The following is a 26,196-nucleotide window of genomic DNA, read 5'->3' as shown; positions in this document are numbered from 1 at the left end:
GGACTCATAAAAGTTTTGCAAACTCATCTAGAGATGTCCAGCCGCAAATAATCTGCGAGCATAAATATCTCTTTACCAGCTCAACTGATAAGTTTGCTATGATTGGAAGGATAATATTCAACAGAGTCTAGTCTAACACTGAATGAAGTGTAACGACAATTGTGTAAGATGTTCTCTGAAATAAAATGCATCTTTATAGTCATACTACTAACTGTCACCAAGAGGATGGCCGTTGCAGGTAAATACTTGAACTTGACTTTTAATCTAATCGCAGAGAAAACATGTTTCATATAATTATGAAGTGTCAAAATCGAACTTCATTTTATGATTCCAACATTATTATACAAATCCCATGAGGCATCAAATTACATCGGACAAATAAAAATGCATCAAATCCAGTTAAAGATTACTAATCTGAAACGAAGCAACACCCTTATTTTTGATTCTGTGCGATCTTTTTTTTCCTTGTCCTGTGAGCCTTTGTTACCTAATGTCTATCCTTTTACCACCTCATCCTAAAAATGTTCCCGGACCACACTGGAAGGCTATTAGAGAAAAGCCAATCTATGGTTTCATCATCCAAGATGCACAGACCTTTCTCTTCGTAGCGAGATGAATTTTGCAATCGATAATATTGTTACTTGATAGAATAACTGGAAATGTTTAATCTGATGTATGCAAACAACAAATCAACACTTTTAACGTTTTTATACAGAATGCCATAACAGTTTTCATGGACAACAAGACAAGATATACGTTTGGTCGGATGATAAAACAAATGCAAACAGCGCTCAACAAACGTGCATGGCATCCGGTGGAAATCTTCTTCAATCGAGAAGCGGAACTGACAAGGATAGATTGATAATTATGATGCAACAAAAGTACAACAATGGTACAACTAAATAAGATATTTCGAAGACTAACACAATAAATTACACGCCTTTGACATTGCTCATTCAGTTAAGACCACAGAATACTGCACTCTTAGTAACTTTTTGTTTAATTATTTTTGTTTGTCGTATCCAGGCTTACACCTGGTGGTTGACGATTTAGATTAAGTAAACGGGAAGGCAAGGAAGCCAAACTTCATGTCTACCTTCAGGCATGTCTTTAAGTGTCCTGCCAAACACACAGCCGCATGCTGAGCGGTGTCGAACCGGCGCCATTCCGATTGCCGTTCCAGCGCTCTCACCACTCGGCTATGCAATTATTTTTGATCATAGTTTTAATCTTCTTCTTATGATGACTAAAGGAAGATTAAAACGTTGTTTGAACTACTACTTTCAAAATTTGATATAAACATAAAATGTTAAACTTTGTCGCAGACCTACAGTAGGTTGTTCTTCAAAAATCATCTTGGCTTCACAGTTTCGAGCTCCATTCCGAATCGGATAAAATCTCACAGGCTGGCATAACCGCTTGTCGGTCCTCATAAGCGAGTTGATAGGCTACATCTGCATTCAGAGGCAAAGCTTTGAGATAATAAAGCATTAGCTAGTAAACTTTAAGCTAATAGTATAACAAACAAAAAGTCTATATAAAGTGCTAAGCAAATAATATTAAACAAGTAAGCATAATTCAATTAACTAACCTGCATAATAGTGATGTTATTTACCTCTTGACAATTTAAACATTGGTAACAAATACAACATTTGTCGATCATGGACAAATAACTGTTTACTTGCAATTCAAACTCATGTTTGAAAATGTTTACAACAAAATTAAACAACTGGTTGTCAACGAAAACATTACTGCCATACATAACATGTGTAACTACTAATTAGCCTACTATATATAGCCTAATAGCAAACTTCATTGAGTGAATTTGAGATTACTAACAAGCACAAACAAATCACAGTTTTTGTATGGCAAGTGACAATATATACCAACCCAACTGGAATCGATTCAATTCCTTTTCTTGTTCATTCATACGTAATTGCAGTAGATGTGATCAAAACTTAATATAAGAATATTATCGTTCCGATTGTGACTTTGAAGATTATTCCGTATTTCTGGTATTCTTTCAGAAAAAACATATTCTACAATTAAAATCTAACTAAATCTTAAAATAGATATTGCATTGCAGGTTTGGTAACGGTTAATATCCATCAGAACCCAAATATCCCACAATGGTACAAGTTTAGATCAACTGGAAGGTTTGAAGACCCGGAAGATATAAGTGGATGGAAAAGACCTCCATATGGGGAAATGCAAAGCTTCAGATTATATCTCAGGTTTTAACTTATAGAATAACTTATAAATTACAGTATAACTTATTATAACTTATAACTTATAAATAACTTATAACTCATTATAACTTATAAATTCAACTTATAGAATAGATGTTTCAGGTATTTATTTAAGCTTTAATGAGTCATCATCATGTACATGACAGCCAACTTAATTTATAATTTCAATAACCCAAAAACCGTTGCCAAGAATCTTGATTATTTAGTTGCCAGTATTAAGTTTCCTAATAACCATTGCCAAGACTGTATTGTAAATGGAGATGTAAATAAAAAAATGAAAAGCTGTGTAGTAAAGTTGTACAGCAACAAATGATTACAATAATTATTTAAGAAATTGTCCGAACGCTTTGTTGGAAGCAACACCAACACATTTCGGCGTCCCAATTTGAACCTTATCTAAAATACGGAAAACATTTGACATTATCTGGCTATCCCTCATCTTCGAGAATGATGGTCTTAGCAATAAAAAAATAATTAAATAAAAACAAAAGTTAAAAAGCTAAGGATAAATTTTTAAGTGGTTAATGAGCCCAAGCCAGCTGTGCTAGGCACCTGCGCATAGTTCTCTGGTGGTCCACAGTTCGATGAATCTCTTGCCGCACATTCAAGAATAACAACTAGCTAAGATGAAAGTCGTTTCTTGGCGCTGAACAAGATTTCGTAACAGCCTTTGAGAGATATTCTGGCAATCAATTCATTCATAGCTTGTCTCACCAGTGTCGGAGCCAGATAAGAACATTCATCAATTGTGTCATGCGATGTGAAACTTGGTCTTCATCGAAAAGTCACTGACGTTAATTATGTTTCTCTGACTTGAGTCTTCAAGACTCGACCGATTGCTCAACCAGTTCTGTTAGCTTTGATGCCAAAATGTTTATCAGGAAATATAACCTGTGTGACAAATCACTATAGCTTGTCTTCCTTAGGCCTATACACTAGGGTAGATAAAAAAAATGAATTTTTAGGTTCGGCTTAGTACATTTGCCAAAGTTGTAGTTTGGGCTATCTTTTACATTGGTACTTGAAAAAACATTTTTTGACCCCGTTTGACCTCTATCCAAGAGCTGTCTAGTGGCCGTCGAGCCAAAATTCCTTAAATTGGCTATATTTTTTTTTCTAGTGGGTGTAGGCTTGTGATTTTGGTGTCTAACCCCACTAAATCAAGTCTTGGGAAGTCAATTCTGCAGTCTAAAATGATGCATGGGCAGCCAAAACTGCATAATGACATTTTTGCTCTAAAAAACGCATTTTATGGGGAATAATTGGCATTTTTAGATATTTTGGGCAGTTTTATGGATGAAATACTAAAAAAAGTGTAACCTAGGTATAACACACTAGTATATTACCATTTGTGTGCAAACTGGCCTCTAGTCCAATGAGGTGGTCGAGGTGGTGGTGATATGAGGTCCAAGTGTAAACTTAACTATTGCATTTATCACAACTTTAGATATTGTTTATTTCAATGGTGTCACAATCAATGTGCAAGGCCTCGCGTCGGGCTGCTTTGCGTCTTGACAGAATGTGCTGTTTTTATTATGGAATTTTGAGCAATGTGTTATTATCGGGTATTGACCTGAAGTAACCTTTGAATGAGAAATCTGTATTATGTAACGTATTTCTAGAATCGTCTGTAAGTATGCAACTCTGGAATGTTCTGTTGTTTTTCATGATTTCTGAGCGTCGTTTGTCATGACGTCATAAGGTTGTTTATCAGTGGATGTCCGATTGCGAAATATTTATTATGTAAGAATCTTCTACACCACGTGATATTCTTTAAACTTCTTTGGGCTTCTGCTTGTTGACATTTTGTGCAACTTGACAGAACAATGTGACATTACGTAACCTTCTCGATGTTACTAGACCGAAACAACTTTCTATAAATTATGATGAGTTGATTATTCGCCTGCTTCCTGACCGACATATGGTCCATATGATTATGGAACTTGTCAGGAATCGAAGCTTCACCCTCACCACCGGCATCCCACGGCGAAGCAGACTGAGACGCCTGAAAAACGGCGTCCCACAGGGATCGGTCCTGGCTCCCCTTCTTTTCAACATCTACACCCACGACCTGCCAACTACGGTCTCCGCAAAATACGCTTATGCAGACGATCTGGCAATTCTCCACTCCACAAAGTCGTGGGAAAATCTAGAAGACACCTTGAGCCAGGACATGCAAACCATCTCAGCTTATCTCCAGAACTGGCGACTGAAACTCAGCGAAACCAAAACTGTGGCGGCAGCTTTCCACCTACACAATCGGGAAGCTGATCGTGAGCTACATGTCCACAACAACGGAAAACCTCTGTCCTTCTGCCCCGAGCCAAGGTACCTTGGGGTGACACTAGACAGATCGCTCACATACCGCCACCATTTGGTGTCACTGCGCAAGAAACTGACATCCCGCGCTGCATTACTGAAGCGCCTGGCAGGCTCTAGCTGGGGGGGCGAGGGCTGACACTTTGCGAATAGCAGCCTTAGCCCTTGTCTACTCTTCAGCAGAGTACTGTGCACCTGTCTGGTGCCGCAGTGCTCACTGCCACAACATCGACACTGCCATAAACAGCGCCCTGCGCACAGTGACCGGATGCCTGCGTCCCACACCATTGGACAATCTCCCCATTCTCGCTGGCATCCAACCTGCTGAGCTTCGTCGCGAAGAAGCCACTCTGTCCCTCGGTCGACGGGCACTGGAGCCTAACCATCTTCTCCACCACAAGATCTCTGCCTTCCCAAACGGGCACCCCCGCAGACTGAAATCAAGACACCCATTCGTGCCAGCCGCTCGGCTTCTGATCAACGAAGCTGATGAACAAGACATCTCTGCGGCTACTTGGGCGGACCATAAATGGAATTCTGAATGGAAGTCAAGCACCACCAGACTCCATTCATTCATCCCCGACGCCGACACACGCCCCATCGGCCTGACACTACAGAGACAGGCATGGGTGCGCCTCAACCGTCTCCGTACGGGCGTCGGGCTTTTCCGCTCAACCATGCACCAATGGGGAATGGCTTCTTCCTCCTCCTGTGAATGTGGTGCCGAGGAACAGACCGCAGACCACATCATCAATGACTGTACCATCTTCAAACCACCTAACGGAGTGGAAGGTCTGCGCGTCATGGATGATGAAACTAAAGACTGGCTGCTCTCTAGCAGCCTTCCAGTGTAGTCCGGGAACATCGTGAATCTGGGGTGGTAAAAGGATAGACCCTCGGCCCCAGAAGCTCAGACGACGACGACGACGACGAGTTGATTATTATGATGATTATTATGAGTTGATTATGAGAATTGTGTTATGAGTTGCGGATTGGTAGTTGGTGCAGAAATTATTGTTGATTGAGAGTTGAAGTAATCGAATACAAGTAGATGAGAATTGGTGCTGATGTAAATTGTGTTCGAAATTAGAGTTATTTGAGAAGCCGTTCGTTAAAGTCCTTCAAGAAGTTAGATTATCATCTCACTAGTAGAACCATTCGATATTTAATTGACTGCTTTTCGGTTTGACCCATTAAACTACGTCATTGAACCTTTCCAAGTCTTTTTCCTGGTAAGAGATAGAAAGAAATCGTGACAAATGGTTTATTTTCAATTGAGTTTATATGATGTTTACTAGAGGCAACACTTGCATTTGGCTTCTGAATAAGCATCCCATTGAATAAATCCTGGGTAGCATGCACACAACCCCCTTGTTTTTAACTTTTTTTGTACTATTGACTTGTAGATTTGTGAGATTCTTCCACTAGCCAAGAATCTTTGCTGGACCAAAAATCAGTAGAATTGGGGCACGTTTATGTGGGCCACCATCCCATTCAAATTTGCAGGTTTGCCATTAAGTAAATATAGAAATATTTTCACGCTTCTGAGCAGATTTTGTATGTTTTAACAAAATAATATGCATAAAACTCATAAAAAGTATGCCTGTTCGACTATCTATTGTACAGTGAATTAAAAGAATATTCTCTGTGAATTCACATTTTTTGGGTGTTGGAATAGCTAAAAATACAACTTCAGTGAGCGGAAGTGGTCTAAAATTCTACTTTTGCACTAGTTAGAAATAGATCAAATACACATCTAGAAGTTTAACAATAGGCTGGTAAGTTTGCTACATGAAACTTGAATCTGTATAACTGCAAACTTTTACAAACACACTTTGTCACAGAAGGCAATGTGATCGACTAGTCTAATCTGTGCAAGAGGATATTAGTTTTTTCTCTCTCAAATTAAGTGTGTCTTTTCTGTTGGCTTCCACTATTTGTAAAGTGTTTTTTGATAGTGTTCCTCATTTCTGGCACTATGTAGGTAATCGGTGCTCAGTTTAACTCCACGTTCAGCCACATCATTTGTGACATTGATGGAACCAACATTGTAAACAGCTTTCTGGTACGACTTTGATTCAGACCATTTCTCTACTGATAAAGGAAGAAAATCATCATTTATATATTTCTAAAACAGAGAAAAAGAACCGAGAGTCCTTTGTGATAAAATCTGTCAGTTTTGATTCCAGATTGATTTCTGATGGAAAACGTGGTTTCCTGTAGCTAGCCAGTGCCAAACCGATCTGCTAGTGTAAAAACAGGATCTGTAGGTTTTACATGTATAAGTTCATCAGCCATCTGACGTTTTTCCTCTTCCTGAACTTCAGAGCTGTACATTGCCAGTGGTACCATCTCAGCAGAGAGATAACAAAAGTGACGTTTGAAGCTACGTTCAGCAGCATCTGATATCAACTTATGCACTGCTCCGTATCTGAGAATGTTCTTGTACATAGTCGAACAGTTCCAAGGAGCATCTACAGTAACACTACACCGAATATGTACAGTAGACAAGTGAAATAAAGTTCATGAGATCTTTCAGTTTAGCCACTTGTGGAACTGATGTGATAGTTCCCTTAGGTAACTTACCGGTAGCTATTTGATTTTCTAGGAGCACCAATTAAAAGGAATGAATCAATTTGGCCATCCATCTGGCCTTGTGTGTGACCCTAGGACGGTAGAATTTCACATTTTGTAGACCAGGACTGATATAAGCAATGCACAAGTTCATAAGTTCTTTATAGTTGCCTCAAATGAACAATTTGCTTTGTGCAAGTTGAACAAAGTCATCTTTGAGGTTCTGAATGAGATCGTGTGTTGTTACTGGAAAGCTGTTGGTATCCAGTGTACTTAGCAGTTGGCCACTGTGGAATAAAATCCCAGTTCTTGTGGAGTCTCATGAAGATGCTTATTTCTGGTTATTTTGAAACATCTAGCTTTAAATCTTCAAAGATACGTGACACAACGATTTCACCGATGTGATGTAAACATTGTGATGCAAACAAGCTGACCAGAGAAGCTACAGTAGAATCAGTTTTTGTGTTTTTTTTTAGAGTATTTTTGTCGTTGTTTTTGCGCTCAATCAGAATCCTATTTTCTTTCCTTCTGAATCGTGCGACTGAAATAGTCAAATCCGGCTATTGTGGCTGTCCTGTCCCTGTCAGTCATCATTGATTTTAAGAAAGATATATCTGTAGGATTTGATATAAGCTCCTCAACAAAACACTAACAGACTGATTTTGCCTGAACCCGTTGTTGTGCATTTTGTGTCCATTACTGTAATGCTATGGATAACTGGATGCATAAATTAAAGGCATTTTTGCAAAACTTCATACTGTAATTTTTTGCTTTTATATGTTTGCTTCAGTGTATTAACAGCAAAACCTTTAGAAGCATTATGCATTTGTTTTTCTTCGCACTTTTTTAAAAAAACATTAACTTTCTAATATTTTCAAGCATTTTTGCTGAATATAGGCTCTGATGTCATTTTGATCGCCCATAGATGATTTTAGATTGCAGAATTGACTTCCCAAGACTTGATTTAGTGGGGTAGACACCAAAACGATTAGCCTGCACCTACTGGAAAAAAATTATAGCCAATTTAAAGTACTTTGGCTCGGCGGGCGCTAGAGAGCTCTTGGATAGGGGTCAAACGGGGTCAAAAAATGTTTTTTCAAGTACCAATGTAAAAGATAGCCCAAACTGCAACTTTTGGCAGATGCACTAAGCTGAACCCAAAAATTCATTTTTTTTTTATCCACCCTACTATACACCATTTCATAGAGTAAATAAATACGAATATACAAAGCAATAACTCTGTGATGTCCACAAATGAATACGACTGTACAAAAAAAGAAGATTAACATTGAACAGATTAACATTTAACAGATTAACATTGATTAACCTTCTCAAAATTAAGCATTTGAAACAATTTTTCACATAACATTATTGAAATAAATTAAATGCTTACAACTATAAACATTAAACGTTATTTAAAAATAATCAAAGTGTAATGCAAATAAAAATATACACAAAGACAAAACTTTGGGTTAACGGCACATTGTTTTTAAAGCTTTATCAAATGGTCCTATTTTTTCCCATTTCACTTTACGAACAATGTATGAGCATTATTTGCTACAATATTCAACAATCCTTAAAATTACAACCACCCTTCACAGGTAATTATAATCACTACAGTTTCTTATAAGTTGAATGACCTTATTTGTATTCTAATCGTTATATATCCAAAACCAATTTGTTCTTTCAACAAACATTTGATAACATTTTGTTTATCACATTAGAGCCTACAAGACACCATGGTGAATACGGAGGTACCTTGGTCAAACCGGCTTTGTAAACATTTAATGAAACATAGCATTTTTCATTTTACAAATGATATTACATCAAAAATAATATTTAGGAAAACAGTATGTAATGTATTGTTTCGAATATTTTGTTCGCTTTGTTTGTTAGATCAGAGCCACTATATACATAGTCTGGAAAGTCAATGGCAAATCTGCCAGAGGTTGTTGTTTACAGCGCCACCTAGGAAAGCTATGGTCAAATCACAAAATCTGCTTGGAAAGTATGCAAATACAAGCATATTGTCTACTATCAACGGTGAAAGTGTGCATGATATTGTGGTTGCAGACTTGTTTTTAACTAATGTAGAATGTTTAGGATGTTAGTTACAGTTATTATCTAGAAAAATTTGTTTGGTCTACTTTTCTGAGGCTTAGGTTAGCATGACTACAAGTAGTTAAAAGATGATGTGAGTTCAAATTATTAAGGAATTGAATTTTAGCTTCTTCAGCAGAAGACCAAAACATAGGTTGTTGAAAGGCTGGTTAGTTGATAAACTTTTTTGCCAGGAATATTAGGCACTGGTTAGTTTAAAGGATGGCACTTGTTGCCAATGGAAATTGACCTAGACTCAAGATTAAACAGTACTTTTGTCTATTCAAACTTTATAAACATAGGCTATATGTACAGGTATTTATTCTGAAGAATTTTTAAAAGATATTGATTACATTATGTAAATCTAGATAAGGCTATATCGGAAATGTGCAAATTATGATGCACTGGTCAAATCTATACTTGTCACAATCAATAATTTTGCTGTTCATTAAGAATATGTGAATTACAGTAAAAAAATGCCCATTCTTGTGGTTAGTTTTCTAGGTTAGGCCCAATAAGTTTATTCTAACTTGCCATTAAATATTTATTGTTTGTCAGTTTACACTACAGACTGACGATATACTGGCAAAAAAACTTGTTTGTTTACTACTGATAAAAATATAAAGTTACGTTATGTATGTGTAATCTCCTTTCTTGTTCCACTTAAGATATTTTGCACCAAAATGAAGAAGAGCATTGACTTGACACATTTGTAGCCTATATATTATGAGTTCTTCTTCACTACCGTAACCATGGTTGATTTTGAGCCAATTCCATTAAAAATATGCTTGTGCTAATTCTCTAAAGCACATTGCCTACATAGGAAAAATAACTATGTTTGAATTAAACACCGGTGGGTTAAAGTATTGGTAACTTACTTTTGAATGCAAACAGCTAGCTTCATAGAAAAGGAAATACAGCACTTCTATATTTCAGATATGTCACATTTAGCATGTTACTCGTGGGCCACTCACGATATAGAAAACAATTTATATGCATGATACAAATAGAGCATGTTCATAAATACAGTATATATTTATTACAATGCAGCAATAAGTGTACAGAAAGGTTTTTTTATTATATAGTTTTAAAAAGTCATTAAAATGTTGTCACAATGTTCGGAGGCTCTTCAAGACATGAGTGAAGAAGAACTTACAATATTTTTTGATGAGGTATGTTGAACTACACTTGTTTACATGCAAAATACTATTCATATATCTTACTAACTAACGGTAAGTCTCTTTAAGACTCCAATTCCTAAATACTCTCTGCAATTCTGACGCTCTTGTCAAATCGTCTTATTTCAAATGTGCCATTTGCAGCTTACTCGTTAACAATTTTCTACAACAGCATTATCTGTTAACCGGGTTATTGTAATTATTCTTGTATTTTTTGTTTTTTTCTTTTTGCATGTATGGTAATTAATATGGAATTATTGGTCTGATGCAAATAAATAGTAATAGCCTAATAATATTATCAGTATGAAATTTGGAAATCAAGCCAATGAAATACTTAATTGCTTCAGGGTTGGCCTTTAGGTTGAAAAAGTTAGCTTTCAAAAGCATAACATGCAATATACACCATTATGATGGTGCTACTTTAGAAGTGCATTACTTCAATAATTCCGTAGCTATATTTACATTTTGAGGTACCGGTAATGAACGTTCTTCTTTAGGTGCCATTTTTTGCATACTTTATATATATGTAGCAATTAAACGTGACTTATTTTAAATACATGCCGTACATTACTGGTATGCTAAAAAACAATGGCATCACATGGTCACCTAAGTTCGGAGAGATAAATGGCACTTGATGAAGATAGTGCATTACTGAATTTATTTGTATTTTACAGTCGAATGAAGATTTGGAAGGTGAAATTCGCCTATGACAAGGAAATTCTTTTCGAAAAGTGGGGTATTACACCGACACATTGCGCAATGAAATCAACAACCTTAATCTGTCTAATGCATATCATGAGATTCATGACTATTGTGAAGAAAGCTTATTGCCGGACTTGAACTGTGCAAGGTATACAGCAATCCATTAACTGGAAACCCTCTACGAAGGCGCCTTTGAAGAACTTTTCTAGACCCTTGCTATGTTGACGTGTATTGTTTTCGCTGTGATGGTCAGAAATATAAAAAAAATGAACTTATAAAAAAAGTGCTGTATGCGTATGAGGAGTCATACTTTTGCCACTACAAGACTTCTTACATGGTAGAAACAAAACAGCTAAACAATCGCATAAACCGAACAGTGTACTACGCATCACCTTGAAAAGTATAAACAATTCTAAAAGCAAACATTGAAGGAGGATTCCTGTTGTATTTTGTTATCCATTTTTGATTTGTACAATAAACATTGTAGCATACTTTCATCGTATGCTTTCAAGCCGATTTCATAGCACATTACTTTAAAGAATGCTTTCTATTAATACCGTAACTTAAATACTGTAAAATGTACACAGAAAGGTGCCAATGTGGCAATGATGTAGTTGCAGTGAAAGTACAGTAAACCACTCAGCCACTCTTATAACCGCCATTCATTCGAATGAACTGAAAAGTATAAGAAACCATCCGGATTAAAATTCTCGTTTATATACCCATACTGTATTATATGTTATGTGAGGTTTACTGTACCGGAAATTAGCATACAGTATGCATTATAGATACGGAGTTCCTTCAATGTAGGTACGGATTCTCAAAGTGCCAATTTCAATCACTGTTTATGCAGTCTCGAGTAAAGCGCAGTATGCCGGAGTGGTTAGTCTAATGTTCACTCTCGACATTAGATCCCTTCACTGCAAAGTGCTTTACAATATCTAAAGTTTTGGCGGTACTGCTAAACATTCGAATTATAGGCGCGACATCACATGCAACTCTTTGACGTTGTCGACCGAAGTAGTGTTCAAGAGAATCCTGCTTTATTCTTGCAAGTACATAATCTGCGCCAGCAGCAAACGTTTCTCGAATTATTGCTGGTAAGGACAGGGACGAGAAGAGCATCTGAAGCTTTACTTAATAGCATCTTCTCTCTATTGACATCTCCAACTAAATCTGAAAATCAATTACCTATCATAAATAACATTTAGCAATGTATGTTACAATTAGCACACATGATCATTACTAATTAACTATACACAGGGATGCCAGATTAGTGAATGTTCTCAATATACGATTACAGTAGCAATGAGCACCATATGCTTATTGCTTAAATTAGAAAGAACAACATAATATGTGTGACACATTACGTGATTCACTAGGCACACCGTAAGCTCTTAATTTTTACTAATGTCAACCATCATGACATACAACATAAAATTACATTATTTTATTGTGTTGATTTCACCTGATGAAACTGTTTTTCCCACTGTGCTGTTGAAACAAAATAAAACTTTTCTTTTCAATACTTGAAACTTTGTACAAACAAAATCCCATATTGGTTTTGCTGTAACATTGTGATAAACAGCAGTTTATTCCACCACATTTACGCTTAACTTGTGACAGTATCAAGCTAAATAATCATAACTAAGATAATTCACAATCCTAGATAGAGTACAGAATTTGATTATGAACTGTAATGCTAATAACAACAAAAGATAATTGCTAACAAAGGTAGTGGTTAACCGGTTCCTGCATTACTGTCTGCTAGTAGTCTCAAAGTAGACTAATTGACCTTAAGAAAATGGCATGCTTAAGATAATAAAGAATAGGAAATTACAACACAAAGGAAACAAACAAAACATAACCTTTGTCAGCATAACTGCCTTAACTGGTCGATTCAATCAAATTTCCAGTCTGTACATAATCAATTAAGATGCTGTATAATATAATGTCGAAAACCAGGTTCCCCAAATATGGAACACGTTACGGTATCTGATTCTGCGGTATCTTTCCTCAGCCTAACTAGTTAAGTTAAATCTCAGGACTTTAAACCTTTGTGACATTGTTGCTTTAAATTACTGAACATGCATATTTACCGGTACCGTACTCGAAATTGTCTTGCTAATGCTCTTTGTTTACAAATTATTTTTGGGAGTGGCTATTTTGAGTGCCACAGATTGAAACCTATCAAGTTTTTGTTGTATCTTTATACACATTTTAAAATAACTGTCAACTGAATTAGTTGATCAATCAATGTTTTTTTGGAAATGATGCTGGCTAAGTACCTAGCATCTGCCAATTACGGTACTAATTTCAAGCCTACTTCAGCTTAAAGCTTCCACAAATATTTAGTAATAAAACCCTTCAATTAGTAAGCTGATGTATATACTTGGTACATTCAAACTTATGAACTTTAAAGACCACTACTTCAAACTATAAATTAATCAATTCCTTAATAATTTGAAAACTCACATCATCTTTTAACTACTTGTAGTCATGCTAACCTAAGCCTCAGAAAAGTAGACCAAACGAATTTTTCTAGATAATAACTGTAAATAACATCCTAAACATTCTACATTAGTTAAAAACAAGTCTGCAACCACAAAATCATGCACACTTTCACCCTTGATAGTAGACAATATGCCTGTATTTGCATACTTTCTAAGCAGATTCTGTGATTTGACCATAGCTTTCCTAGGTGGCGCTGTAAACAACAACCTCAAAACATGACTTTCCAGACTATGTATAGCCTATAGTGGCTCTGGTTAGATGGCGCTATCTAAAAAAATAAATTTCATTGAATTGACTTACAGCTTAAACAACAATCGACATTATCAATTTTCATGATGAACTGTCGATCGTTTACAAGTATCTGGTTGAGCACTGCTCAAATTAGTATTCATTTCACTACAAAACCAAAACAAGACAAACTCAAACGCAGCGATGTAGCGCTAAGGGACACACCACAATGTAAAAGTTTTACTGGCAAAACACAATTTCGTTCTATCTTGAACATTGCTACACCATGCAAAGTCCCCAACAACGAAACAGGCAATTGAAGTCAATCAAGCACAACGGCTGTGAAGGCGGATGAAGTCTGCATCATACCACCAGCTTCAATCGTCTTAGCTTGCTTTGCCATGGGACAAAGCTGATGGCCCTGTCAAGTTATTTGTGCTTGTTGAGTGTACTGTACGCCATTAAATCTTCGTTAATCAGCAAACGCACAGGCGTCTTAGCGATAAATTACACCCAGAACCAGCAGCTTTCCCAAAAAATCTTGAATGTTCCGATTGTAGCCGATTTTTAAAGCCAGGATTGGACTCATTAGCCATTGAAGAACTCATCGTTAGAGTTTCATTGCAAAGACCATCATCCTGGAAGACGAAGGATAGCCATCATCACCACCATGCCTATAATAGCCTACTGAGTGCAAAATATATACGTCGCTTCTACCCTTTTCTCGACCTTTGCTATGTTGACGTGTATTGTTTTGATATGATGGTCAGAAATAAAGCACAACTGAACTGAACTGAGTCTACAAAAGCTTAAGCAAAGACGCGCAGAACAGTTAGCTATTGATCGATGCTAAAGACTCAGCATTAGAGCAATTAATCAAACTCCGCAGAAACCAAAACAAGGCAAATTCAGACGTGTCGACATAGTGTTATGTAATCATAAACGTAAATAATCAATTACATATCAAGAAAGAAAATTTCAACAATAGACACCCAATTATGAGAGGTGTTGCATCAAACCTGACGTAGCTACTGAAACGTGCACGGAAACCTAGGTGTTAGTTTTTACGTATCGCGGTTTTGTTATTTTGTTATCAAATATTTATTTCTTGAACAGTGGTGGTAATTAAATTAATTTCATTCTTGTACAAAAACAATGAAGTGAGCTGATTACAAAACATCAATACAATTTAACTTTATTTTTCATTTTCACAGTTCCAATCTACAATATTCCACTGAAGTCCGATTTTGCTACTTCAGGGCTAGAGACCAGATTCGGCCCATTTGCGCGGGTGGTTGGTTAAATAATTTTATTTTATATGGTGGAACTTACATGACGACCGAAACAGTTTTGCTGCGAGGTGTTTACAATTACCCCCCAGAGCCTGTTAGTGGCAGCACGAAGATAATCACTTTTCAAGAACCTGTGGTCTTCACTGGGCCGGAGGAAATAGTAATACCATTTTTCATTCCAGGTAAACTTCTTATATACTACAAAGTGAAAAACAATTTGTGGTCACATTGTCGTGTAATGTGTCTGTTTCAACTCAAAATCTCAAACAAGACTCACATTCTGTCAGTTATTTATCATGTTTGATTTGTTATTTGCTTTTCCACTAGAGACTCAGAAACTAAAGGTTCGACTGAAGAGTTTTCTATAATCGTCAACAAACAAACCTTGTCAGTTCTTTTAGTTTAAGAGAATTTTACTTTTTTTAATTCAGAGATTCTCAACTTGGGGTAAAAGCACCCCTAAGTGTCTTTGGTGACCCATTTAATTGGTCTACAAACTTTTTCTACAAGTCAATGATTATTTTGCTGACTCTTGGCTGACATGCAAACTGACCTTGGAAGGTCTAGAATATAAAAGTTTTACTTGTAGTCAACAACAAAAAATCTATACGACTTAACTTGAAAAATTAACTATCGCTGCAATCCAGATTGTGCAATGTCATAAAAGATTTGTTTACTGTGTTTGGACTAGAGTGATTTTTCTGAGGTTATTAGCTTACTGATTGTAAGGCTGCTGGTCTCCTTTTTAGTTGTTACTATTATAAATTTTATAATAGGCTATGTTTGTGTAACTTTGGAAAATAGTTTTTGTATAGATTTGGAAGAAAGTTAATTTTACAATAGGCTACCATAAACAGATGACTGGTAATAACTTAATAGAAAGAAATAACATTATTAAAAAAAATACAATACTCTAACACAATAATTACATAATTAATTTATCCAGAAAACATTTAGATTTATTATGTTATTATTCTGTTAGTGCATTGTATTTGTTTTGAATAACGCTATTCAATCCTTTTAAGTTTTTGTCAGTCATCTGTTTATAGTTGTTTATGTATCCAACTAGATCAGTAGTTTTCAACTTTTTTAAGCTTAAGGCATCCTACCGAAAAGAAAAATATTTTGTGGAACCCCGTAGTAGACTAACGATTTTTCACCTTGAATGCAATACCTTGATTGTACCTTGATCTTGCATATTGAATGTTGAAGGTACAAACCTAAACCTATTCATTCCAAAACGTTTAAAAATTGTAATCGTAGCTTTTCTGCTTGACTTTCATCTCTCATGCAGCGTAAAGAAAAGTCGGCAAGTTCGCTTGGTGTAGCCTATGTGCCCTTGGAAACGGCAACCAAAAATACTACCTTCAAAAACCCACATAATTGCAGCATCACTTCAATTTTAGGCTACTTGGAGATTGATTGCCATTTTAAAACAGTATTCTTATTAAAAAGATTTAGTAAAGTTGAATTAGTTCGAAGTCAGTGTGAAACTTAATTAATTTACTGCTCTTGCTTTAACAGACAAAGTGGAAAACAACTTCCCCTGCCAGTGCCACCGTTCACCTATTGAACTACAATTGACATTTAGCACAACTTGCACAGACGTTGACTGTGTCGCACCCCAAAACCACAACATCACAAGGGTGCCACAGTAAAGATCTGTGACTACGAAACAGCATATGAGATATGACATAAAATTCTCCTTAAATGATGTCACAAAACCAATCGTGTATGAAAATTTTATCAGCAACATTGACCCTAGCTAACCATTTCAAAATAGATTAAAAAAAAAGAATACAAGAAATGGCTCGCGGTATCCAAGAGTACTGTAAACGGCACCTCGGTTAGTAACCACTGACCTAGATCAATAAAGGGAGTATATGAATTTTTTTCCAGTTTGTGAAAATGTAAACAATTCATGGAATAAGATTTGAGAGAACAGACTTTTATCAAGACAGGTCGTGCACAAGTTTAAATATGTTTCAGACCACAGCGTCTTCATCGGAGCGCGGTCAGATGTCGGTGAAACAAGTTGGTCTTGGAGTGATGGAACAATGGTAACTCACCCAGACTATCCAACATCCAATGCAAGTGTTTGTCAACAAATGTCGTGGCCGTTAACATACGACAATGGAATCAATTTACTTCCTAAACAATGTACTGAAGATCGCGCATATTTTTCTTGCGAATTGAAATGTAAGGTTTTCCATGTATTTAGTATTTTTAAATTATGTTAGTCTAACTTAGAATTAAGGGTCTACAACCTTTGACACCCCACACACTTTGAGCACATTCAAGAGATTGCTTCTTTGTTATATGCCAAAGGCAAGTCTATAACAATCAATTGAACCTCACTGTGGTGCAGACGTGGAAGCACGGAAATATGTGTCCAGTATATAGTAACGTTGAGCATTGCACCAAACACATATAAATAACTTGAGAAATGTTTACATTTTCTAAGGAAAGCTCATGAAAAGATACATGTCCATCTTAAACTAATTGAATTAGAACTGATTAAGATCGACATAAGCTTATTATAATTTCAAACCATTAACTTTTCAGTCCTTCAAAAAGTGTTTCAAATCTTTCTATAATTTGTAGTCACTGCTTCTCTGATGCCAGAGCAATGTAATGCATCCCTACTGCACTTGACATGGAATAGAGCGACATTTGATGGAATAGTAGGAACGCCACCAAAGTTCGTTGTTGAGGTGCATTCATAGTTTTAAGTTAAGAATTTGATATTTGTTCAGTTTCTAAAGCATTTAACTTTGAAAACTCCACAACAGTGTAGAAAATAAATGTAAAGTTGTTGAGATTGATTAGTTTTTTAACAAATAAAGGCTCGAAGAAGACAACGAAAAGCTTTCACTCTTAGTAGTGGGCTGATGCTGCAATTGTTCACGACAGAAATGGTCTGCACCTTGTTCCCCAGCAATACATTTGCAAAAATGCAAAAATGTTATTCTCAGCGTAAAGAATAACTCGATGAAAACAGCGATAAAACCCCACTCCCTGGCAAAGTCAGTTGAGACGTATCCCCACATGCTTTGGTAGTTTGGTACAAAGAGTGTTCTTTGGCTTCGATAATGTAAAAACATGGAGCATGTTTCGTGAAGTCTGTATTCTAATTTTCATTTTTGGTCGCTTAATTAATCTCGGAAATTATTTTTGTCAGCTCTTTCGATGGGAATGGTTTATAGAAATTGGTATTTTGAATTTTGTTTTGAAAACGTCAATAGTGAATATTTTGTTTAATCTTCACATCAGATACAGCTAGACGTTATCATAAAAATCCATAAAAGACAATAATTATACGTTGTATTTTTCAGGTTACAATTTTAGAAGATGCACGTAATCGCATCACCTTATCTTATAATCTTTCAAATTTTACTATTGATGGCTTACGAAAACAAACAAACTACACTGTGATGGTAAGCAGAAGTTAACCAACTTACAAATGTAAATGTTAAACCAAATGTTTCGTCATGGTTGTAGAAAATTGCTGGTTGCTTCGTTTTTATGCACGTTGAACTTCTTCAAAGGTTTTGCAAAGATTTCTTTATTACAGTATTACGTGTATTCCTGATCAGTGAAACTTTGCTTATTTTAGCGAACCTGACACTAACTAAAAGATAAAAGCAAAGAGAAGAAAATACTGTATAACATAATTGCAAAAACGTCTTTAGGAATCCGAGCTGTCCTGGCCGTTATGTGTACGATTAGTTGAATGCGACTTTGAAGTTTTAATGTATTACAGCCGTTCATGGAATCAATAATAACAGAACTAACATTTTAGGCTTCACTCAAAATTGAGAGCTGCCAAACTTTCAGCGTTGAAACGTCCGTTAAAGGAAAAACCAGTTATGGTTTACCTGATCCAGTTACAAAAGCTTTCATATCCAATTCAACGTCATCAAGAGATTGCGTGGTGGAATGGCAACATGACCCATCCGATGAATATATTATCGCGTATGAGGTATTTGTAAGCTTGAGTCATGATCAGTTTGATATTAAAGAAAAAAACATCGAAGAAGCGCTGTGTACATTGAAATAACCGGTTGACATTGATGGCGATGAGAAACAATTATCAACAACATTTTATAAATGTTATCATCAGACATACTAGTAGTTTGTTTTAGATTAATGTTTTGAGCTGATTCTAACTATTTTCTTGTTTTTCTCTGGCAAATTTGGTTTAAATAAACAATGCGCTTTATTATTTACCAATTAAGCAAAACTCACAATAGGCTGCGTGTCATGTACTGCAGTAACTTTATGAAACAAAATCCAATGTTGAAATCCGCACTGCGCTAGTCTTTACATGACAACTTTAACAACAACAAATGTCAATCACTCCACAACCTGATTCAATCAATACCACGTGGAAAGAGGGGTGGACATGCAATACCTTCAGACTCCACTACTTTGTCCCCATCGCTTGACCAACGCCAAAAGGAAAGGAGCTCTGCCGACCTGCCAGGGTACGGCTAAAACTCCTCTGCAAAGGCATTGAGCGTTTCGGATTCTTGTTGCACAGATGGACCCTATCAGCATCTGCAGCATGTCACTATGGTATTTACTTTACACTGTAAAGGAACAGACTGCAAGCCACATACTCTTCAGATGGCCAACTTTTACTCCACCAAAGGTAGTTGGTCTGTCAATGCCAGAGGATTGACTTTACCAGCAAGTGGTTGCTAAAGAAATACTCGCACGTCTGACTCCAATGATAACCAGTCCATAAACTTCTTGTGTGAAAAACCAAAACTTTAAAACTTTTTGGCAAAACTTTTATTTTTGTGCCTACTTTATCGTAAATAATCTAGAAATAAATTATTCTTTCATTTCATCTACAGTATTGTTATTAATGTTAGTTTGTAGACATCACTGCAAGAAGCTTTGCTATTTTTTGTTTGTTTTTTTGTGTGTTTTTTTCCTGTGCAAATATTAGCCTTCCGTATACAAAGATTTTGATGAATGATTTGACAGTAGCTATTGCTATTCGTGCCCTCTGTATTTAGTTAAAATTATTTCGATCTGGTCTACAGCAATAAAGATGATGCAATAGAACTCAATGCTATCACGAAGATGTCAACAATCAATGAATTATAAATACATTAATAGTGTTCACAACAATTTATACATTTTCGGTTAAATCAAATATAGTTATTACTATTGTGTTTTAATTTTGAAAAGCAGTTCACGTAAAAACAGGTTAACAAAAGAAAAGTTGATTGATAGAATAAAACTTAAAAAAAAGAAAAAAAAGTTTGTTCAAGTATTGTGTGTAAGTCTTGCTCCATTTATTTTATAGCAATATAGGGAAAAGTTTTTGGTTTACGACAAAATAAAAGTTAAGTTTTCGAGCAACGAAACCATACGATATCACAAAAACAAGGAAGTACAACTTTAGTGTAGCAATTCTTTCTAAAGTGAAATTTTTTTAATTGAATGTAAATTATTTAACCATGTACAAAAGCCAACCTGTAGACTTTGGTCTTACGCTGATATGCTTTAAACCAGGGGTGGGGAACCTTTTTAGTATTGCGGGCCACATAAAATGAGAAATAACACAGGCGGGCCTCTAAAAATTTCGAAATTTTATTTACAGATAAAAAATGCAGCGAAGTAGTGACGTACACATTGTTGTTACAAATGGCCTTCTATGATGGATTAACTAGTCATCGAAGGCCATTCGCAATATACCGAGAATGCAGAACCTACTCTTTTTGAGCTGTTGTTTCAATATATTTTGGGTAAAGAAGTTTTGACGCGGCCACATGGAACATTCTCGCGGGCGCATTCGGCCCGCGGGCCGCAAGTTCCCCACACCTGCCTTAAACGATAGGATGTTGATACATTTCTTTTTTTATATTGCATTGAAAGTGACTTCTACAGTCAAATATCTTCCATACAAATATGTTCATACCATTTTATAAACCACAATCGATATGCTAAGTTTTCAATCGAAATTGTTTGGTACAGTGTTGCGATTTTCATAGATTACGACTAATGCTTTGGTCTCAAGAGTGGAAAGAAGAAATTTGATCAACATTGGACAGCTTACTAGACATCTTGTTGATCTATTAGCACTGGAAAGAAACATAACTGTGCAATTTCAAGTCAGTACTTTCTACAAGCAACTAAGCATGGCTGGTGCAATGTTAGCAATTTGCTTCAGCTCAAACAATTGTTCGTTTTTGTTGTATGAGCAATTTTTAAGCGTGATTTCGTTTCCTTGGTTAATATATTATATCTTGACATTGTGTTGCTGGTTTATATTAAAGCACAATTAGAATCACTACCTAATTGCACAGTGATTTTTATCTTTGTTCCTGGCCTTGGTCGAATTTTTGGTCTTGTCAAATGCAAAATTATCATATTTTTCTTGAGCAAAATGATTAGAATAAGCTGTTGTAAAATTTCTTTTGTTTAAGAGTACAGTAGTTTACTATTGAACGTGATTGATTCAAACCAGAAAGTTTTACTGAAATATTCAATTCTAGATGACGGTTGTGTGTTATATTTTTATCATCTGTTAACTTCTAATTTGTTTCAGATCAGAGCTGTATCTTGCGAAGGCCGAAGTGAAGCTGTTGACGTGGAAGGTAGTTGCGTCACTCCACTTAAACCACCTTCAACACCTCCACCTTCAACAACAACTAATTCTACAACATCATCCACTGGAGAAAGAGAGGGAATTGGTGGTTCAGCTACATGGATTGGTATTGGAGTGGCTGGATTTGTCTTTGTCATGTTTCTGGTTTTAGTTTTTATATTATTACGACGTTACAAAAAGTGAGTGTAGTTTACTATCTTGACTCATCATTGTATTAGTAATGTATTCAATCTCATCAGATGAACGTTGCAACTAGTGCTACAAACGATCATATCAGTTTATTATCTTTATCTTTTGTGGCATGACCTAAATGTGAGATATCTTAGCCACATTGCTAATTCATCATTATACACATAACATATTTTAATATTGTAACCTACACTAAAAATGAATGATTTGATACAATCCATTGAATACATGACAAGTAATCACCAGTGTTAGTCATCTGTAAGCAATAAGCTCATTTCAATTAGTTGCGTTTGAATAATAACTGCGCAATTTGAAACACATTTCCATCTTCTTTTACAGAAGAAAAATTAACAGCAACAACATTAAACCAGACAATGACGATTCAAATACAAGGAATAGAAGCAACATTCTCCCTCAATCAGAAGGTTTTGTTTATATAAAACAAAAAAAAACATTTTATGATTTTGCCAACATATTTTGATTTGGCAACACAGATTGGGCTCGCCTTATTCATAACTTTGTTGTTGTCATTTCTTTTAGCAAGTCATTATTCACTAGGCTTTCATTTCTTGTGCATCAAATGCAGTTTGAAAATAACAATGAAATCCTGCATTTTGTTTCATTGAAAATGTGAATATATTTAATCGTTTAACTTTTGCTTTACAACTAAAATCATTTCCATTTATTAACCACACCTTGCCCACTTAAATACATGCCAAACACAAAAGATGTGTAAGGCTTAGCATCAGAGCTCTACCACATCATCAGTAACTCTACTCCCACACGTCCATGGAATGGGCTAGAACTTTTGTGTTTCAGTTTCATATTTTATTTCCAGCCTTTAACACAAAACATATTTCTTGTCATGACATAACAAGGGTCTAGTTGTTTTGAATAATAGTACAAAGGTTAGACTGCTTGTTAGTAATAGCCTTTCATTGTAGTCCGAATAGATTGCCAAATGGGTTGGTAAAACTGTAGACCCTTGCCATCAGAAGCTCATGAAAAATATCGAAAGAAGCTGTTTAGCATAAAACAACATGACAATAAATAAAACGGCCAGCATAGCATTGTTCAAAATACATTTGATCCATAACATAAGATGAATAGATCATTCTTATACATTATATTATATTGTTTAGTGGATCAAGATGGATATGAGACTTACCATGGAAACGATAAGAATGAATACGAGGAAATCAAACCGAATGTCTACGAAGAACCAAATATTCATCAAAATTATGAAAACGTTCCCAACAAATACGAAAATTAATTTATGGTGTTATATGGTTCAATTTTCTTTGATTTGTGATGTGATTGATTTGTGTTATGACATTTTGTAACATTTTGGTAATCAGATAAACCCGTCTTGATGTCGTTGCTTTTTGTGTTGTAGTTTGAATGAGAGTCTGCTACAAGTCAGTTGTTGTGGACTGAGCAAGCAACAACTGAGCTAGCAACATTTGAGAAAGTGGCTGAAGTTGGTAAATAATGAAAGTGATTAAGTTACAACTGAACAAGCCGAAACTTGGAATGTCACAAATCAGCAAAATTAGTTTGACAAGCGATAACCAAGCACGTTCGACGTGAGCACGTAAATCTCATTTGTTGACTTGGCACTAGCTGAAATATAGGCCTAGGCTACTTGCTGAGTTGTCGCATGCCGAGTGATTTGACGACCTTACAATATTAATGTACAGTGGTGTATTCATCTTAAATATACTCTGTTTTTGCGCTTTACAAAGCAGAATGTGTTAAGTAAAGATAATTTTTCAGAAACAAACATCAAGATAACTGACAATTTCAGGACATTTGCCAGAAAGTAAAATTGTAAACGTGTAGCACTGCTCTAGCCTTACTTGAGAATGTTATGTTCATTATATACTTACATCAGACCAATAAGTCCATATTTATTACCAAACATGCAGCAAATATAAAATAAAACAATACTGCACATTTGTAGCGGCGCAGTGAGTAGCAACACGCTCATGCACAGCTCAAATCATGACAATGACAACCCGAGCACAGTGGTGGTGAGATGACCGGACAACGAGACCTATATTCAATGTTGCCATCGACTTGGACCTTAAAATAAGGACAACCAAAAATTAGATTTTTATATAGAATGAAATAAATGTTTTTGAACAAATCTTTGCATTTAAGTGACATGTCACATTCCATACTTTTTGCCACAAACAATCTTTTCCAGCAACTTCTTGTTTGTAAAAACTACTTCGTGCTGAGATTTGACTGTCATTTTACTATGTTTCTTTTCGTGATCCACTCCTATTCTCCATCTCGTTCTGTCCATCGCATCGTCATCCTTTAGTCCGATTTTGTGCCTCGTTCTTTACCTGTTCTTTCATCTTCTTTGTGAGCATTCCCGTTTCCTCTTTCCATCTACCTTCAAAGTCAATGCTTTTCAAAGAAAACTTCTTTCGTCCCTCTTTAGTACATGTCTATCCCATCTTACTCAGTTTGCCCTGGCAAACTGTTCAATAATCTCCCTCAGAACATCTATCGGTCTTTAGTGTTTTTCCCCTTCTGGTTTTTACTCCACATAATTGCTCTCAATATTTCCCTTTCCGTTCTTCTCAAAATAGCCAAATTACTCTCTCTTAATATCCATGTTTCGCTGCCATAAAATATTGCGGACCACACGCCACTCCGAGACTTTTTCTTTTATTTTTAATGAAAACTTTTTTCCGTATAATATTTCCCCACATTCCCTGAACATTGCCTAACCCAGCCTTGCACTTCTTGTCACATCTGCTTCGCATCCACCACTTCCTTTTATCACATTTCACACAAATGAAATAATTTGCCAGTCCTGCTGTTGCTCTCCTCGTATCGACACATCTTGTACGTATGTTACCACTAACTTATACCACTTATTGATATCATCCGAAAAATATGAAAATTTTGTAATTGATGAAAATAAGGCAAAATAAGGACTCAAATCAAAGACAAGGACATTTCTTAGAAATAAGGACAATTTTTTTTGTAAGACATTGCCCTTCAAAGTAAAGACACATCTTAGAAATAAGGAGGGTGTGGCAACCCTGCCTATATTACTTGTATATCAGTTTCTTGCAATAGAAAGGTACGAATCGTCACCACCAGAACGTAAAAAGAGGTTGACCTGTCTTACATTAAAATTAAGCCATGAACGGAACGCAGTGCAAAACTGCAGAACAACGGCGTCCACACCAGAAAACAAACTTGAGAATAACAGTAGTAATACAAGTTATGTCCACACCAAGACATACTGGTATACTGATATTAAGCTTTGGTTGACCCTCCAAGCATGTAGCTACAACAGATTGATTGCAATACGAGTGTAATAAAATGTGCAGCATAACACAGACGCACAACCTTGTATATGTATCGATGTCCCAATTGCAAGAATACCACCAAGAACTATGACATTCTAATCCTTAAGATGACATAAAAGCATAGAGGCCGTGAGGAAACGCAGAAATTACCTACGGACAGCTTACTACACAGACCCCAGAACAACAATAAGCATCGAAAGCGACGTCAGAGAGCATAAAAACGATACACAGAAAGCTTGCAGGAGCTACGCATTTTAATTATCCGGTTACTAGATAATGCTGTTGCGGAAAATTGTAAATGAGTAACTGCGGCGCTCATTGCCTCCAAACACTCGACGAGGGGAAGGAACTTAATGATAATGATGAAACAGCGAGTGGCACAGTTGAAGTTCTACGATTTGTCGTTTCATTCATAATTCATTGTCTGTTGTTTGTGATGCAACACAGATCACACAAATGTGTGAATATGATGTAACAGTGCCCATGCTCACAAGTCAACGATTACCCTTACTGTAGCACTGTGAATACACAAATACCGAAATTTTGATTTGGGAGTAACGTTTTTGAAGTTTGAAAAAAGATGAGTTCCATTTGATTGTTTTAAAACAAAAGTTCATTACTTGATGATACAAGAAATATTTAGTATGAAAAAAACAAAAAACAAATGTTATAACCCTACTGGGTGGAAAATTTCAATACAAAGCAAGATCAATTACTTCCAATTATTATGAAGTTCAAAGTGAATCCCTGATGTTACATGAATTTGATTACCAATTGCCAAACTCAATTCAATACCAAATCCTTAATATGACCTAACACGTTATTTAAACCAATGCGGAAAAATCCAGTACCTGATAGGCCTTGATGGACAAAGCACCTGACAGTTTGTTG

At 35.9% G+C, this 26,196-nt stretch overlaps 1 protein-coding gene across 1 annotated transcript; it reads left to right on the top strand.

The window, feature by feature from the left end:
• The first annotated feature begins 225 nt into the window (after positions 1-225).
• LOC145771222 (uncharacterized) lies at positions 226-23,344 on the top strand. The gene is made up of 12 exons (XM_082582956.1): positions 226-238; positions 716-892; positions 2,087-2,234; positions 15,079-15,338; positions 17,146-17,355; positions 17,761-17,870; positions 18,492-18,593; positions 18,959-19,138; positions 21,165-21,284; positions 21,722-21,960; positions 22,310-22,395; positions 23,113-23,344. Exons 1-12 carry the CDS (start codon positions 226-228, stop codon positions 23,241-23,243), a joined length of 1,776 nt encoding a protein of 591 aa, XP_082439082.1. The 3' UTR covers positions 23,244-23,344.
• Positions 23,345-26,196: the final 2,852 nt, after the last annotated feature.

This window comes from Aplidium turbinatum, chromosome 5, assembly GCF_918807975.1.
Source record: "Aplidium turbinatum chromosome 5, kaAplTurb1.1, whole genome shotgun sequence".
In the NCBI taxonomy this organism is placed as follows: Eukaryota; Metazoa; Chordata; class Ascidiacea; order Aplousobranchia; family Polyclinidae; genus Aplidium; species Aplidium turbinatum.
The sequence above is the reverse complement of the archived record's forward strand: the minus strand, read 5'-3'. Positions and strand labels throughout refer to the sequence as shown.